At 46.4% G+C, this 17,162-nt stretch overlaps 1 protein-coding gene across 3 annotated transcripts in view; it reads left to right on the plus strand.

Annotated features, from left to right (window-relative positions):
• The window catches only part of LOC124032035 (neuroplastin-like), a 49,528-nt gene that overhangs the window by 21,892 nt on the left and 10,474 nt on the right, over positions 1–17,162 (plus strand). For 2 of the 3 annotated variants that reach the window (XM_046344026.1, XM_046344016.1), the window contains exons 2-6: positions 2,430–2,777; positions 6,996–7,170; positions 9,254–9,348; positions 12,344–12,477; positions 16,099–16,372. In XM_046344026.1, coding sequence (XP_046199982.1) covers positions 2,430–2,777; positions 6,996–7,170; positions 9,254–9,348; positions 12,344–12,477; positions 16,099–16,372 — 1,026 coding nt within the window. The remainder of the gene's footprint in view (positions 1–2,429; positions 2,778–6,995; positions 7,171–9,253; positions 9,349–12,343; positions 12,478–16,098; positions 16,373–17,162) is intronic. The other variant, XM_046344036.1, reaches the window with a different exon arrangement.

Consider the following 17,162-nt stretch of genomic DNA (forward strand, 5'->3'; position numbering starts at 1 on the left):
TCACTACAATGTTTACAGTTACACATTATGCCTGGGAAGTCTGGTTCTTCACTATCACTACAATGTTTACAGTTACACAATATGCCTGGGAAGTCTCTGGTTCTTCACTATCACTACAATGTTTACATTTTAGCAGACGACTTACAGTACAAATTAGGGTTAAGTGCCTTGCTCAATGGCACCTGGGAACATTTGTCACCTAGTCGGCTCGGGGGAATCTAATCAGCGACCTTTCGTGTTAGTCGGCTCAACGCTCTTAACTGACAGGCTACCTGCCGCCAATGCTACTGCTCTATAGGATTTATAAAGCATTTTACTAATAGCAAACACCATAATAAGAACCTATTCACAATATAATATGCCTGGGAAGCCTCTGGGTGCTTTAAGAATGTTGTGTATGCTGTGAAATAGTGTGTATGCAACATGATGTGTATGCTGTGAAATGAATTGCCTCATTGAGGACATTAAAGTTCTCTAATCTAATATTAATAGACTATAGAGGATTTAGATTTGCACAGCAATCTAACCCAAAGACGATATTTCCACCTTCAGAACATTTATTTACAGTCGTGGCCAAAAGTTTTGAGAATGACTCAAATATTAATTTTCACAAAGTCTTGCTGCCTCAGTTTGCATGATGGCAATTTGCATATACTCCAGAATGTTATGAAGAGTGATCAGATGAATTTCAATTAATTGCAAAGTCCCTCTTTGCCATGCATTTTAGCCCTGCCACAAAAGGACCAACTGAAATCATGTCAGTGATTCTCTCGTTAACACAGGTGTGAGTGAGTGTTGACGAGGACAAGGCTGGAGATCCCTCTGTCATGCTGATTGAGTTTGAATAACAGACTGGAAGCTTCAAAAGGAGGGTGGTGCTTGGAATCATTGTTCTTCCTCTGTCAGCCAGGGTTACCTGCAAGGAAACACGTGCCGTCATCATTGCTTTGCACAAAAAGGGCTTCACAGGCAAGGATATTTCTCCCAGTAAGATTGCACCTAAATCAACCATTTATCGGATCATCAAGAACTTCAAGGAGAGCGGTTCAATTGTTGTGAAGAAGGCTTCAGGGCGCCAAAGAAAGTCCAGCAAGCGCCAGGACCGTCTCCTAAAGTTGATTCAGCTGCAGGATCGGGGCACCACCAGTACAGAGTTTACTTAGGAATGGCAGCAGGCAGGTGTGAGTGCATCTGTACGCACAGTGAGGCAAAGACTTTTGGAGGATGGCTTGGTGTCAAGAAGGGCAGCAAAGAAGCCACTTCTCTCCAGGAAAAACATCAGGGACAGACTGATATTCTGCAAAAGGTACAGGGATTGGACTGCTGAGGACTGGGGTAAAGTCATTTTCTCTGATGAATCCCCTTTCTGATTGTTTGGGGCATCCGGAAAGCTTGTCCGGAGAAGACAAGGTGAGCGCTACCATCAGTCCTGTGTCATGCCAACAGTAAAGCATCCTGAGACCATTCATGTGTGGGGTTGCTTCTCAGCCAAGGGAGTGGGGCTCACTTTGTCTAAGAACACAGCCATGAATAAAGAACGGTACCAACACATCCTCCGAGAGCAACTTCTCCCAACCATCCAGGAACAGTTTGGTGAGGAACAATGCCTTTTCCAGCATGATGGAGCACCTTGCCGTAAGGCAAAAGTGATAACTAAGTGGTTCGGGGAACAAAACATCGATATTTTGGGTCCATGGCCAGGAAACTCCCCAGACCTTAATCCCATTGAGAACTTGTGGTCAATCCTCAAGAGGCAGGTGGACAAACAAAAACACACAAATTCTGACAAACTCCAAGCATTGATTATGCAAGAATGGGCTGCCATCAGTCAGGATGTGGCCCAGAAATTAATTGACAACATGCCAGGGCTGATTGCAGAGGTCTTGAACCAGAAGGGTCAACACTGCAAATATGGACTCTTTGCATCAACTTCATGTAATTGTCAATAAAAGCCTTTGACACTTATGAAATGTTTGTAATTAATACTTCAGTGTCCATAGTAACATCTGACAACAAATATCTAAAGACAGCAAAGCAGCAAACTTTGTGGAAATTAATATTCGTGTCATTCTCAAAACCTTTGGCCACGACCTATACTAACGGACCATGTAACAGATACAGTTATTCAGTTGAGTTCTTTTCTCCATCTAATCTCTCATTTTTATTGAACTCTGTTGACCATTGTTTTCCACCATCATATTATTTGCTCTGTCAGCTTCTGTTCTTAATATGATTCGTCTAATCTTTTCTTTTTCTTTTTCCAAACGGATTCCTTTTAATTCATCCTTTCATTCTCTTGCCTGTTCATCCATTCTACACCCTCACCCTGTTTTCCCTTCTCCACCTGCCAACACCGCTCCATACCGGAAACACTCCTCTCCTGTGGATGACTCCACTGCTAATCCTACTCCACTACTCCACCTCTACAGCTGGCTTTGTGAAGTCTCCCCTGTCTGAGACCAAACTAACAGGTGACACCTTTGAGTTGTACTGTGACGTGGTCGGTAGCCCGACCCCAGAGGTCCAGTGGTGGTACTCCGAGATCAACCGGGCCGACTCTTTCCGCCAGCTCTGGGACGGCGCCCGTAAACACCGCGTCTCCATCAACACGGCGTATGGCACCAACGGCGTGAGCGTTTTGGGCGTGACTCGTCTCGGCCTGGAGGATGCTGGGACGTACGAGTGCCGGGCCAGTAATGATCCAAGGAGGAATGATCTGCACCAAAACCCTGCCACCACCTGGATCAGAGCACAGGCCACCGTTACTGTGTTGCAGAGTGAGTGGTCAGAGTAGTAGATTACCCCTGACCCCCTTAGGACGAGGGGCAGCGGGTTTACTAGCTCTCTGTGTGTACACCAGACCCCTAGACTACATTCCCCGTCCAAAATCCCCAGCATTGGCAGCTCATTCATAGAAGCCATCACCTACCGTACATCCTGAAAATTAAGAACCCTCTACCTCAGTACCTAGACAGCTCCACTACCTCTACCTCAGTCCCTAGACAGCTCAACTACCTCTACCTCAGTCCCTAGACAGCTCAACTACCTCTACCTCAGTCCCTAGACAGCTCAACTACCTCTACCTCAGTCCCTAGACAGCTCAACTACCTCTACCTCTATCTCAGTCCCTAGACAGCTCAACTACCTCTACCTCAGTCCCTAGACAGCTCGCCTACCTCTACCTCAGTCCCTAGACAGCTCAACTACCCTCTACCTCAGTCCCTAGACAGCTCAACTACCTCTACCTCAGTCCCTACACAGCTCAACTACCTCTACCTCAGTCCCTAGACAGCTCAACTACCTCTACCCCAGTCCCTAGACAGCTCAACTACCTCTACCTCAGTCCCTACACAGATCAACTACCTCTACCTCAGTCCCTAGACAGCTCAACTACCTCTACCCCAGTCCCTAGACAGCTCAACTACCTCTACCTCAGTCCCTAGACAGCTCGACTACCTCTACCTCTACCTCAGTCCCTAGACAGCTCAACTACCTCTACCCCAGTCCCTCGACAGCTCAACTACCTCTACCTCAGTCCCTAGACAGCTCAACTACCTCTACCTCAGTCCCTAGACAGTTCAACTACCTCTACCCCAGTCCCTAGACAGCTCAACTACCTCTACCTCAGTCCCTAGACAGCTCAACTACCTCTACCCCAATCCCTAGACAGCTCAACTAAGTATCCATGTGTATCCTGTGTACCTCAGTTTACTTCCGATATCTCCAGGACCACCAGTTCCCTCGTAGAAGCCATCACCTACCATACGTCATGGAAATGAATAATTAACACTTCTTTGATCTCCCTGTGTACCTCAGTCCCTAGGCAGCTGAACTAGCTCTCCCTGTGTATTCTGTGTACCTCAGTCCCTAGGCAGCTCAGCTAGTTTTCCCTGTGTATTCTGTGTGCCTCAGTCCCAAGGCAGCTCAGCTAGCTCTCCCTGTGTATTCTGTGTACCTCAGTCCCTAGGCAGCTCAGCTAGCTCTCCCTGTGTATTCTGTGTCCCTCAGTCCCTAGGTAGCTGAACTAGCTCTCCCTGTGTATTCTGTGTACCTCAGTCCCTAGGCAGCTCAGCTAGCTCACCCTGTGTATTCTGTGTACCTTAGTCCCTGGGCAGCTCAGCTAGTTTTCCCTGTGTATTCTGTGTACCTCAGTCCCTAGGCAGCTCAACTCGCTCTCCCTGTGTATTCTGTGTCCCTCAGTCCCTAGGCAGCTCAGCTAGCTCTCCCTGTGTATTCTGTGTACCTCAGTCCCTAGGCAGCTCAGCTAGCTCTCCCTGTGTATTCTGTGTACCTCAGTCCCTAGGCAGCTCAACTAGCTCTCCCTGTGTATTCTGTGTACCTCAGTCCCTAGGCAGCTGAACTAGCTCTCCCTGTGTATTCTGTGTACCTCAGTCCCTATGCAGCTGAACCCGCTCTCCCTGTGTATTCTGTGTGCCTCAGTCCCTAGGCAGCTCAACTAGCTCTCCCTGTGTATTCTGTGAACTTCAGTCCCTAGGCAGCTCAACTAGCTCTCCCTGTGTATTCTGTGTACCTCAGTCCCTAGGCAGCTCAGCTAGATCTCCCTGTGTATTCTGTGTACCTCAGTCCCTAGGCAGCTCAACTAGCTCTCCCTGTGTATTCTGTGTACCTCAGTCCCTAGGCAGCGCAACTAGCTCTCCCTGTGTATTCTGTGTGCCTCAGTCCCTAGGCAGGTCAGCTAGCTCTCCCTGTGTATTCTGTGTACCTCAGTCCCTAGGCAGCTGAACTAGCTCTCCCTGTGTATTCTGTGTGCCCAGTTACCTTCCCAAAAACCCTCAGGACCACCAGTTTCCTCACAGAAGCCATCACCATCCAGAAGTCATAGAAATGAAGAAATAAGGCATCAGCTTCATCTAATCCGTGCCATAAGACCACAGTGTTCTGCAGAGACCCCTCCCGCCATGTACACAGAACCCTGCACCTCTTGTAGATTCAAACTAACCCAGAGATCTTTAACTTCCTCAATGTTCTACTTTGTCTAAACGTTTTAATGTATTTTTTAAATCTACCCATCATCTCACATGTATTTCTGGTTGAATTCCCTTTTCTTTTGTTGTCTTTCAGATTTCCTTGAATTGAGTTAACATTTTAATTCGTCACCAGCTTTCAGTATGAGCTGTGAAGTGAACTACTCTCTACATGGGTTTGGACAGATATATATATATATATATGTAGAGAGAGAGAGACACACACATGTCCTGTATATTTACTTCCTGTTAGAAACCTATCAAACCTCGGCTTTAAATCACTACCCAGACCCCTGACCTCTAACCTCGAACCCCTACTTGAGAATGTTAACTCTACAAGCTTCTAAGCTGAATTACTGAATGCCTATTGAAATCATTGGAGGTATAGGCCTGCACCATTTTATAGACACCCAGAGTGTATGTGTTTATGTACTGATCTGGTATGGGAAAGTACGAATAAAGATTTAGGATCTGAATTTGATCACCCTGTTGCAGGAGAACTTTCCGGAACTGCAGGACATTTAAAACTTGTAGTGTTTTTGAGGTTTAAAAAGGCTTCTTGAAGTTTGTCATTTCCATTGTGACATTTTTTAAAACTTTATTTTCCCTTTAAGAAAAATGTATAAACCCACTACAAAAATGTCCAATAATTATTATCCACATAATAATTCACATTTCCTGTTGCTGCAGGATTATTTTCCTGCTGTGGCAAACTGGCTCAAATTAAGATCCTACATCTGTCTATAGCCTACTCATTATGCTTGTCCAGCGTGAACTACAGGGTCATTTAGTAGTATGAGGTAAGTATGTATGTGCTACAGTACATGCATAATGTACTGATAATTGTTTATCTATGTTCTTTCTAATCAGCGTTCTATGACAATAAATGAAGTCTTTGTTCATATTGTCCCGATGCACCACCTCAAACCCACACAGGTTAGAATACTGAGAGAGAACACCACCCAGCTGTCACAATACAGGTTAGAATACTGAGAGAGAACACCACCCAGCTGTCACAATACAGGTTAGAATACTGAGAGAGAACACCACCCAGCTGTCACAATACAGGTTAGAATACTGAGAGAGAACACCACCCAGCTGTCACAATACAGGTTAGAATACTGAGAGAGAACACCACCCAGCTGTCACAATACAGGTTAAAATACTGAGAGAGAACACCACCCAGCTTTCACAATACAGGTTAGAATACTGAGAGAGACCATCACCCAGCTTTTACAATACAGGTTAGAATACTAAGAGAGAACACCAACCAGCTGTCACAATACAGGTTAGAATACTGAGAGAGACCATCACCCAGCTTTCACAATACAGGTTAGAATACTGAGAGAGACCATCACCCAGCTGTCACAACACAGGTTAGAATACTGAGAGAGAACACCACCCAGCTTTCACAATACAGGTTAGAATACTGAGAGAGAACACCACCCAGCTGTCACAACACAAGCCCCTGTGATGTCTCTATCAGGGTTGGGGTCAATTCCATTTCAATTCAGTCAATTCAGGAAGTACACTGAAATTACAATTAAATTGTCCTCATTGCTTTTCAAGTCATTTTAAATTAACTACATTGAAAAGGAGAAAAAGGAAAACAAAGAGGAAACCATTTGAAGTGGAATTGACCCCAACTGATTTGAAATGGAACTGACCCCAAAGGAGAAAAAGGAAAACAAAGAGGAAACCATTTGAAGTGGAATTGACCCCAACTGATTTGAAATGGAACTGACCCCAACTGATTTGAAATGGAACTGACCCCAACTGATTTGAAATGGAACTGACCCCAACTGATTTGAAATGGAACTGACCCCAACTGATTTGAAATGGAACTGACCCCAACTGATTTGAAATGGAACTGACCCTAACCCTGGTGTCTTATTGGTCTTTCAGAACCTTCCATCCACTGAAATTCTAATTCAAATTCTCCTCATTTTTCAAGGAATTGACTGTATTGAAATGGAATTGACTATTGGAAGTGTCTTGTTGGTGTTTCAGAGCCGTCAATCAACTCGTCGGACCATATCACGCTGCCAGTTGATCACTACAGCCTGCCCCTCACCCTGCAGTGCAACCTAACTTCAGCCCACAGCGCCCACAGCGAGAGTTTCTGGATGAAGAATGGGGAGGAGATCAAAGAGACCCGCGGAGAGAGGGCCAACACCGAGTACTAGTATGTCCCTATCTAACACCCAGAACCCTGGCCCTAACCTTAACCAATCCCATCAACCCGAGCCTCGTCTACACTCCGTGTCTTCCTTTCTCCTGAAGTATACACTTGTACAATCTGTCCTACACATATACAATCTGTCCTACACATATACAATCTGCCCCCTACACATATACAATCTGCCCCTACACATATACAATCTGCCCCCTACACATATGCAATCTGCCCTACACACATACAATCTGCCCTACACATATACAATCTGCCCCCTACACATATATAATCTGCCCCCTACACATATACAATCTGCCCCCTACACATATACAATCTGCCCCCTACACATATACAATCTGCCCCTACACATATACAATCTGCCCCCTACACATATACAATTGCCTTACACATATACAATCTGCCCCCTACACATATACAATCTGCCCCCACATATACAATCTGCCCCTACACATATACAATCTGTCCCCTACACATATACAATCTGCCCCTACACATATACAATCTGCCCCTACACATATACAATCTGCCCCCTACACATATACAATCTGCCCCCTACACATATACAATCTGCCCCCTACACATATACAATCTGCCCCCTACACATATACAATTGCCTTACACATATACAATCTGCCCCCTACACATATACAATCTGCCCCCTACACATATACAATCTGTCCCCTACACATATACAATCTGCCCCCTACACATATACAATCTGCCCCCTACACATATACAATCTGCCCCCCCCTACACATATACAATCTGCCCCCTACACATATACAATCTGTCCCCTACACATATACAATCTGACCCCTACAGATATACAATCTGCCCCCTACACACATACAATCTGACCCCTACACATATACAATCTGACCCCTACACATATACAATCTGACCCCTACACATATACAATCTGCCCCCTACACATATTCAATCTGCCCCCTACACATATACAATCTGACCCCTACAGATATACAATCTGCCCTACACATATACAAGCATTGGATTGTATATGTGTTGGGCTAAATTGGGAGATCTCCAGTTCTGCTAATTGTTTACATGTATTGAAAGCAGTAACTCCACTCTACATTGTACATTTCATGACACATGGACCAAGAATATTTATTCAGAATAACTTCTGAAGTTTCATAATTGTATGTTCATTAACGTGAAAACATGGATGTTCTGTTTTGGAGATAAGAGGTTTTCATCAGACAGCGACGATAATTATTTACAAAAAAACAAGTGATTATTGGACGCAGGCAATGCCTCTGACATCAACGTGCCTTTCATAGCTAGAACTAAATACTGTAGATCTGAACACAGTAGAACTAAATAATGTAGAACTAAATACTATAGAACAGAACACTGTAGAACTGAACACTGTAGAACAGAACACTGTAGAACAGAACACTGTAGAACAGAACACTGTAGAACAGAACACCGTAGAACAGAACACTGTAGAACAGAACACAGTAGAACTAAATACTGTAGAACAGAACACAGCAGAACAGAACACAGTAGAACAAAACACTGTAGAACAGAACACAGCAGAACAGAACACAGTAGAACTAAATACTGTAGAACAGAACACTGTAGAACTAAATACTGTAGAACAGAACACCGTAGAACAGAACACAGCAGAACAGAACACAGCAGAACAGAACACTGTAGAACTAAATACTGTAGAACATAACACTGTAGAACTAAATACTGTAGAACTTAATACTGTAGAACAAAACACTAGACCTGAACACTGTAGAAATAAATACTGTAGAACAGAACACAGCAGAACAGAACACAGCAGAACAGAACACAGTAGAACTGAACACTGTAGAACAGAACACTGTAGAACAGAACACAGCAGAACAGAACACAGCAGAACAGAACACTGTAGAACTAAATACTGTAGAACAGAACACTGTAGAACAGAACACCGTAGAACAGAACACCGTAGAACAGAACACAGCAGAACAGAACACAGCAGAACAGAACACAGCAGAACAGAACACTGTTTAAACTAGAGGATTGATTGTCTTGTGGTGTTTGTTTTGTGTAAATACAGCCTGAAGAAGCCCAGAGGAGAGGATGCAGGGGAGTACATGTGTGTCTACACCTTTAAAATGGCTCCGCCTGCTAACGCCACCATCGAGATTAAAGGTACAGCACGACGCCCACCCACCAGTGTTGAATAGTAATGACTCGGATTGATCCAAGACTGATGAATCATTCACATGAACCGTTCAAGGATGCTATGATGACCTAATAGACTGCCCATGGCCACATCTTTAAACAGCACTGTAATATCATCCTAGAAATGACACCTTCGATAGGACCCACCCCCCCCCTCCTGCCAACTCCACCACTGAGATGAAAAGTCATATCAAAGAGCAGTATCATATCCGGACTTCCATTACAGTAGAGGCCCTTCGATGCGACACAGTAGAGGCCCTTTTGATGTGACACAGTAGAGGCCCTTCGATGCGACACAGTAGAGGCCCTTCGATGCGACACAGTAGAGACCCTTCGATGCGACACAGTAGAGGCCCTTTTGATGTGACACAGTAGAGGCCCTTCGATGCGACACAGTAGAGGCCCTTCGATGCGACACAGTAGAGACCCTTCGATGCGACACAGTAGAGGCCCTTTTGATGTGACACAGTAGAGGCCCTTTTGATGTGACACAGTAGAGGCCCTTCGATGCGACACAGTAGAGGCCCTTCGATGCGACACAGTAGAGGCCCTTTTGATGTGACACAGTAGAGGCCCTTTTGATGTGACACAGTAGAGGCCCTTCGATGCGACACAGTAGAGGCCCTTCGATATGACACAGTAGAGGCCCTTCGATATGACACAGTAGAGGCCCTTCGATGCGACACAGTAGAGGCCCTTCGATACGACACAGTAGAGGCTCTTTTGATGTGACCTCCTTCTGCCAAAGACTCCATCATGTTTAAAGGTAGATGACAGCAGGCTACGACTCCCAACCAGCATTGAATATCTACTTGTTGTTTTGAGTTGACACATTAACCTATCTACCACATAAGCCTTTGACCTCTTTGGTCTGTCATGTGAAGGCCTTGTAGTGATCTGAATTGTCTCTGCGTTCCAAATGGCAGCCTATCTACAGTTTCTATCTAACCAGTAGAGGGACAGCTCAGAGGTAGCAGATGGTGGCTGGTCTGTCTGATTGGAGGATTACTGTAAAGCTCTATCCATCCACTCTGCATCAGGATCAGAGAATCAGCCCTAGCTTGTTTCACTGGCAGTAACCAAAAGGTAATTGGTTTGAATCCCCGAGCCAACTATGTGATAAATCTGTCGATGTGCCCTTGAGCAAGCCACTTAACCATAATTGGTCCCCGTAAGTCTCTTTGGATAAGAGTGTCTGCTCAATGACAAAAATGTAAAACAATGTAACTGGTAAATGGATGCCACAATACAGTGGGGAGAACACGTATTTGATACACTGCTGATTTTGCAGGTTTTCCTGCTCTCTCAAAAGTAGTGCAATATGTAGGGAATCGGGTACCATTTGGAATGCACAGAATGAAGGCAATACCAGTTTTACTATTAATACAATGTTATCACATAATTAAGCAATAAAGGCTCGGGGGTTGTGGTATATTGGTCATATATCACAAACCCCTGAGGTACCTTATTGCTTTTATAAACTGGTTACCAATGTAATTAGAGCAGCAAAAATACATGTTTTGTCATACCCATGGTATACAGTCTGATATACCACGGCTGTCAGCCAATCAGCATTCAGGGCTCAAATCACCCAGTTTATAATAATGCTTTAGTGCTTGTATTCCAAATAGTACCCCATTCCTTAAACAGTGCACTACTTTATGGGCCCTGGTTAAAAGAAGTGCATTATATAGGGAATAGGGTGCTACTGGAGAGGCATAGTGCACTATATAGGGAATAGGGAGTCACATGGGCGGCATAGTGCACTATATAGGGAATAGGGAGCCACATGGCGGCATAGTGCACTATATAGGGAATAGGGTGCCACATGGGCGGCATAGTGCACTATATAGGGAATAGGGGGCCACATGGGCGGCATAGTGCACTATATAGGGAATAGGGAGCCACTGGGGTGGCATAGTGCACTATAATAGGGAATAGGGTGCCACATGGGGAGGCACCCAATAAAGGCAACGACAGTTTAACTAATAATACAACGTTATCTCATAATAAAGTCTCATGGTTTGTTAACATCCGGGTTGGGGTCAATTCCATTTAGAATTCTGTCAATACAGGAAGTAAACTGAAACTATGGAGTGCCCTATTAGATATATACATCCACAGGATAGATTATTAGGTACACCACCCTGTTCACGAAAATCGATTCGCTCCTACAGACAGTGAGTCGCGTGGCCGTTGCTTGCTATATAAAGCAGGCAGACAGGCATCCAGGCATTCAGTTACTGTTTGAAAATAACCTCACACTCAACGTCAACAAAACTAAGGAGATGATTGTGGACTTCAGGAAACAGCAGAGGGAACACCCCCCTATCCACATCGATGGAACAGTAGTGGAGAGGGTAGCTAGTTTTAAGTTCCTCGGCATACACATCACAGACAAACTGAATTGGTCCACTCACACTGACAGCGTCGTGAAGAAGGCGCAGCAGCGCCTCTTCAACCTCAGGAGGCTGAAGAAATTCGGCTTGTCACCAAAAGCACTCACAAACTTCTACAGATGCACAATCGAGAGCATCCTGGCGGGCTGTATCACCGCCTGGTACGGCAACTGCTCCGCCCTCAACCGTAAGGCTCTCCAGAGGGTAGTGAGGACTGCACAACGCATCACCGGGGGCAAACTACCTGCCCTCCAGGACACCTACACCACCCGATGTTACAGGAAGGCCATAAAGATCATCAAGGACATCAACCACCCGAACCACTGCCTGTTCACCCCGCTATCATCCAGAAGGCGAGGTCAGTACAGGTGCATCAAAGCTGGGACCGAGAGACTGAAAAACAGCTTCTATCTCAGAGAGCCATGTGGGCCCTTTTCAAAATAAATACACCATTTGGAACACTAGCCCTGAGACTTTTTTATGTGATAACATTAGTAAAAATTATCATTGAATTCCTTGTTTTTGATTTACTTTGTTCTGATTTGGTTGTGCCCTCATTCCAGCTGGTCCTGACATCACAGGCCACAAGCGTAGTGACAATAAGAACGAGGGCCAGAAAGCCCTCCTCTACTGTAAGGCCACTGGCTACCCCTACCCTATCTGGACCTGGCACAAACTGGACAATGGGTTCTACGCGGTACGTCTTGTTGTTGTTGTGGTGGTTGTTGTGGTGGTTGTTGTGGTGGTTGTTGTGGTGGTTGTTGTTGTGGTGGTGGTTGTTGTTGTGGTTGTTGTTGTGGTGGTTGTTGTGGTGGTTGTTGTGGTGGTTGTTGTGGTGGTTGTTGTGGTGGTTGTTGTGGTGGTGGTTGTTGTGGTTGTTGTTGTGGTGGTTGTGGTGGTTGTTGTTGTGGTGGTTGTGGTGGTTGTTGTTGTGGTTGTTGTTGTGGTTGTTGTTGTTGTGGTGGTTGTTGTTGTGGTTGTTGTTGTGGTGGTTGTTGTGGTTGTTGTTGTGGTTGTTGTGGTGGTTGTTGTGGTGGTTGTTGTTGTGGTGGTTGTTGTGGTGGTGGTTGTTGTTGTGGTTGTTGTTGTGGTGGTTGTTGTTGTGGTTGTTGTTGTGGTGGTTGTTGTGGTGGTTGTTGTTGTGGTGGTTGTTGTGGTGGTTGTTGTTGTGGTGGTTGTTGTGGTGGTTGTGGTGGTGGTTGTTGTGGTGGTTGTTGTTGTGGTGGTGGTTGTTGTTGTGGTTGTTATTGTGGTGGTTGTTGTTGTGGTGGTTGTTGTTGTGGTGGTTGTTGTTGTGGTTGTTATTGTGGTGGTTGTTGTGGTTGTTATTGTGGTGGTGGTGGTTGTTGTTGTGGTTGTTGTTGTGGTGGTTGTTGTTGTTGTGGTTGTTGTTGTGGTTGTTGTTGTGGTGGTTTTTGAGTCTGTGGTGATGTTTGTTGTAGTTTTTGTTGTGGTGGTTGTTGTGGTGGTAATTGTGGTGTTGTTGTTGTTGTTGAGGTTGTTGTGGTTGTACTGTGGTGGTGGTGGTTATGGTGATTGTTGTGGTTGTTGTGGTGGTGGTGGTTGTTGTGGTGGTGATGGTTGTTGTGGTGGTTGTTGTGGTGGTGATGGTTGTTGTGGTGGTGGTTGTTGTGGTGGTGATGGTTGTTGTGGTGGCGGTTGTTGTGGTGGTGGTGGTTGTTGTGGTGGTGATGGTTGTTGTGGTGGTTGTTGTGGTGATGGTTGTTGTGGTGGTTGTTGTGGTGGTTGTGGTTGTTGTGGTGGCGATTGTTGCGGTGGTTGTTGTGGTTGTTGTGGTGGTGGTGGTTGTAGTGGTGGTGGTGGTTGTTGTGGTGGTGGTGGTTGTTGTGGTGGTGGTGGTGGTGGTTGTTGTGGTGGTGGTGGTGGTTGTTGTTGTGGTGGTTGTTGTGGTTGTTGTGGTGGTTGTGGTTGTTGTGGTTGTTGTGGTTGTTGTGGTGGTGGTGGTTGTTGTGGTGGTGGTGGTTGTTGTGGTGGTGGTGGTTGTTGTGGTGGTGGTGGTTGTTGTGGTGGTGGTGGTGGTTGTTGTTGTGGTGGTTGTTGTGGTGGTGGTGGTTGTTGTGGTGGCGGTGTTGTGGTTGTTGTGGTGGTGGTGGTTGTTGTGGTGGTGGTGGTTGTTGTGGTGGTGGTGGTTGTTGTGGTGGTGGTGGTTGTTGTGGTGGTGGTGGTGGTTGTTGTTGTGGTGGTTGTTGTGGTGGTGGTGGTTGTTGTGGTGGCGGTTGTTGTGGTTGTTGTGGTGGTGGTGGTTGTTGCGGTGGTTGTTGTGGTGGTGGTGGTTGTTGTGGTGGTTGTTGTGGTGGTTGTTGTTGTGGTGGCGGTTGTTGTGGTGGTGGTGGTTGTTGTGGTGGTGGTGGTTGTTGTGGTGGTGGTTGTTGTGGTGGTTGTTGTGGTGGTGGTGGTGGTTGTGGTTGTTGTGGTTGTTGTGGTGGTTGTGGTTGTTGTGGTTGTTGTGGTGGTGGTGGTTGTTGTGGTGGTGGTGGTTGTTGTGGTGGTGGTGGTTGTTGTGGTGGTGGTTGTTGTTGTGGTTGTTGTTGTGGTGGTGTTGTTGTGGTTGTTGTTGTGGTGGTTGTTGTGGTGGTTGTTGTTGTGGTGGTTGTTGTGGTGGTGGTTGTTGTGGTGGTTGTTGTTGTGGTGGTTGTGGTGGTGGTTGTTGTGGTGGTTGTTGTTGTGGTGGTGGTTGTTGTTGTGGTTGTTATTGTGGTGGTTGTTGTTGTGGTGGTTGTTGTTGTGGTGGTGGTTGTTGTTGTGGTTGTTATTGTGGTGGTTGTTGTTGTGGTGGTTGTTGTGGTTGTTATTGTGGTGGTGGTGGTTGTTGTTGTGGTTGTTGTTGTGGTGGTTGTTGTTGTTGTGGTTGTTGTTGTGGTTGTTGTTGTGGTGGTTTTTGAGTCTGTGGTGATGTTTGTTGTAGTTTTTGTTGTGGTGGTTGTTGTGGTGGTAATTGTGGTAGTTGTTGTTGTTGAGGTTGTTGTGGTTGTACTTGTGGTGGTTGTACTTGTGTTTGTTATGGTGATTGTTGTGGTGGTTGTGGTGGTGGTTGTGGTTGTTGTGGATGTCGTGGTGGTGGGTGTGGTGGTGGTTGTGGTGGTTGTTGTGGTGGTTGTTGTGGTGGTGGTTGTTGTGGTGGTGGTGGTTGTTGTGGTGGTGATGGTTGTTGTGGTGGCGGTTGTTGTGGTGGTGATGGTTGTTGTGGTGGTGGTTGTTGTGGTGGTGATGGTTGTTGTGGTGGCGGTTGTTGTGGTGGTGGTGGTTGTTGTGGTGGTGATGGTTGTTGTGGTGGTTGTTGTGGTGATGGTTGTTGTGGTGGTTGTTGTGGTGGTTGTGGTTGTTGTGGTGGCGATTGTTGCGGTGGTTGTTGTGGTTGTTGTGGTGGTGGTGGTTGTTGTGGTGGTGGTGGTTGTTGTGGTGGTGGTGGTTGTTGTGGTGGTGGTGGTTGTTGTGGTGGTGGTGGTTGTTGTGGTGGTGGTGGTGGTTGTTGTTGTGGTGGTTGTTGTGGTTGTTGTGGTTGTTGTGGTGGTTGTGGTTGTTGTGGTTGTTGTGGTTGTTGTGGTGGTGGTGGTTGTTGTGGTGGTGGTGGTTGTTGTGGTGGTGGTGGTTGTTGTGGTGGTGGTGGTGGTTGTTGTTGTGGTGGTTGTTGTGGTGGTGGTGGTTGTTGTGGTGGCGGTTGTTGTGGTTGTTGTGGTGGTGGTGGTTGTTGTGGTGGTGGTGGTTGTTGTGGTGGTGGTGGTTGTTGTGGTGGTGGTGGTTGTTGTGGTGGTGGTGGTTGTTGTGGTGGTGGTGGTGGTTGTTGTTGTGGTGGTTGTTGTGGTGGTGGTGGTTGTTGTGGTGGCGGTTGTTGTGGTTGTTGTGGTGGTGGTGGTTGTTGGTGGTTGTTGTGGTGGTGGTGGTTGTTGTGGTGGTTGTTGTGGTGGTTGTTGTTGTGGTGGCGGTTGTTGTGGTGGTGGTGGTGTGGTGTGGTGGTGGTGGTGGTTGTGGTGGTGGTGGTGGTGGTTGTGGTGGTTGTTGTGGTTGTTGTGGTGGCGGTTGTTGTGGTTGTTGTGGTGGTGGTGGTGGTTGTGGTGGCGGTTGTTGCGGTGGTTGTGGTTTATCTTCCCCCAGGACATTGGCACACTTGCGCACACACACACACACACACACACACACACACACACACACACACACACACACACACACACACACACACACACACACACACACACACACACACACACACACACACACACACACACACACATCATAATCACTTCTCTCTTTTTCTCTCTGTTCTCCCACCCTTGTCTTTCTCTCCTCCCCTTCCCCCCAGGACATTGAAAACTCCTCCGGCCGTTTCTTCATTAACAACAAAGACAACTACACTGAGCTGAGCATCATCAACCTGGACATCGGCTCCGACCCGGGGGAGTATCAGTGTAACGCCACCAACATGATCGGCACCTCGTCCGTGGTGTCTGTGCTGCGGGTCCGGAGCTACCTGGCCTGGCTTTGGCCTCTGCTGGGCGTCCTGGCTGAGGTCATTATCCTGGTCATCATCATCGTGGTCTATGAAAAACGCAAGAAGCCAGACGACATACAAGACGGTGAGTGAGGAGTCTGAGACCATATCAGTCATGGCGGCCATTTTGATTTGTGGTTTGTTCTCATTTTGATGTTTTTATTGTTTTTGTGGTCAAGTATAGTTTGCAGATAGCCATTTCAAGTAGTTCATTGTTTTCAAAGTGGAGAAAAACAATAGTCGACGTTCTTCAATGCTACATTTTTAAAACGTGCTGTAGTTCTCTCTGTATATGTGAATCCTTGCCAACCAGCTGTTGACCTAACAACCAGTGATGTAGTGGAGGGCTAACCCAAGTCATTTTAGTTTACCCACAGCGTTCAGGGTTTACCCTCCTATTAACCCACAGTGTTTAGGGCTTACCCTACTATTAACCCACAGTGTTCAGGGTTTACCCTTCTATTAACCCACAGTGTTCAGGGTTTACCCTCCTATTAACCCACAGTGTTTAGGGCTTACCCTCCTATTAACCCACGGTGATCAGGGTTTACCCCACTATTAACCCACGGTGCTCAGGGTTTACCCTCCTATTTACCCACGGTGTTCAGGGTTCAGGGTTTACCCTCCTATTTACCCACGGTGTTCAGGGTTCAGGGTTTACCCCACTATTAACCCACGGTGATCAGGGTTTACCCCACTATTAACCCACGGTGTTCAGGGTTTACCCTCCTATTTACCCACGGTGTTCAGGGTTCAGGGTTTACCCTCCTATTAACCCACGGTGTTCAGGGTTTACCCTCCTATGGTGTTCAGGGTTTAGGGTTTACCCTCCTATTAACCCACGGTGTTCAGGGTTTACCCTCCTAATAACCCAT

Source organism: Oncorhynchus gorbuscha, linkage group LG01, assembly GCF_021184085.1.
Source record: "Oncorhynchus gorbuscha isolate QuinsamMale2020 ecotype Even-year linkage group LG01, OgorEven_v1.0, whole genome shotgun sequence".
Classification (NCBI taxonomy): Eukaryota; Metazoa; Chordata; class Actinopteri; order Salmoniformes; family Salmonidae; genus Oncorhynchus; species Oncorhynchus gorbuscha.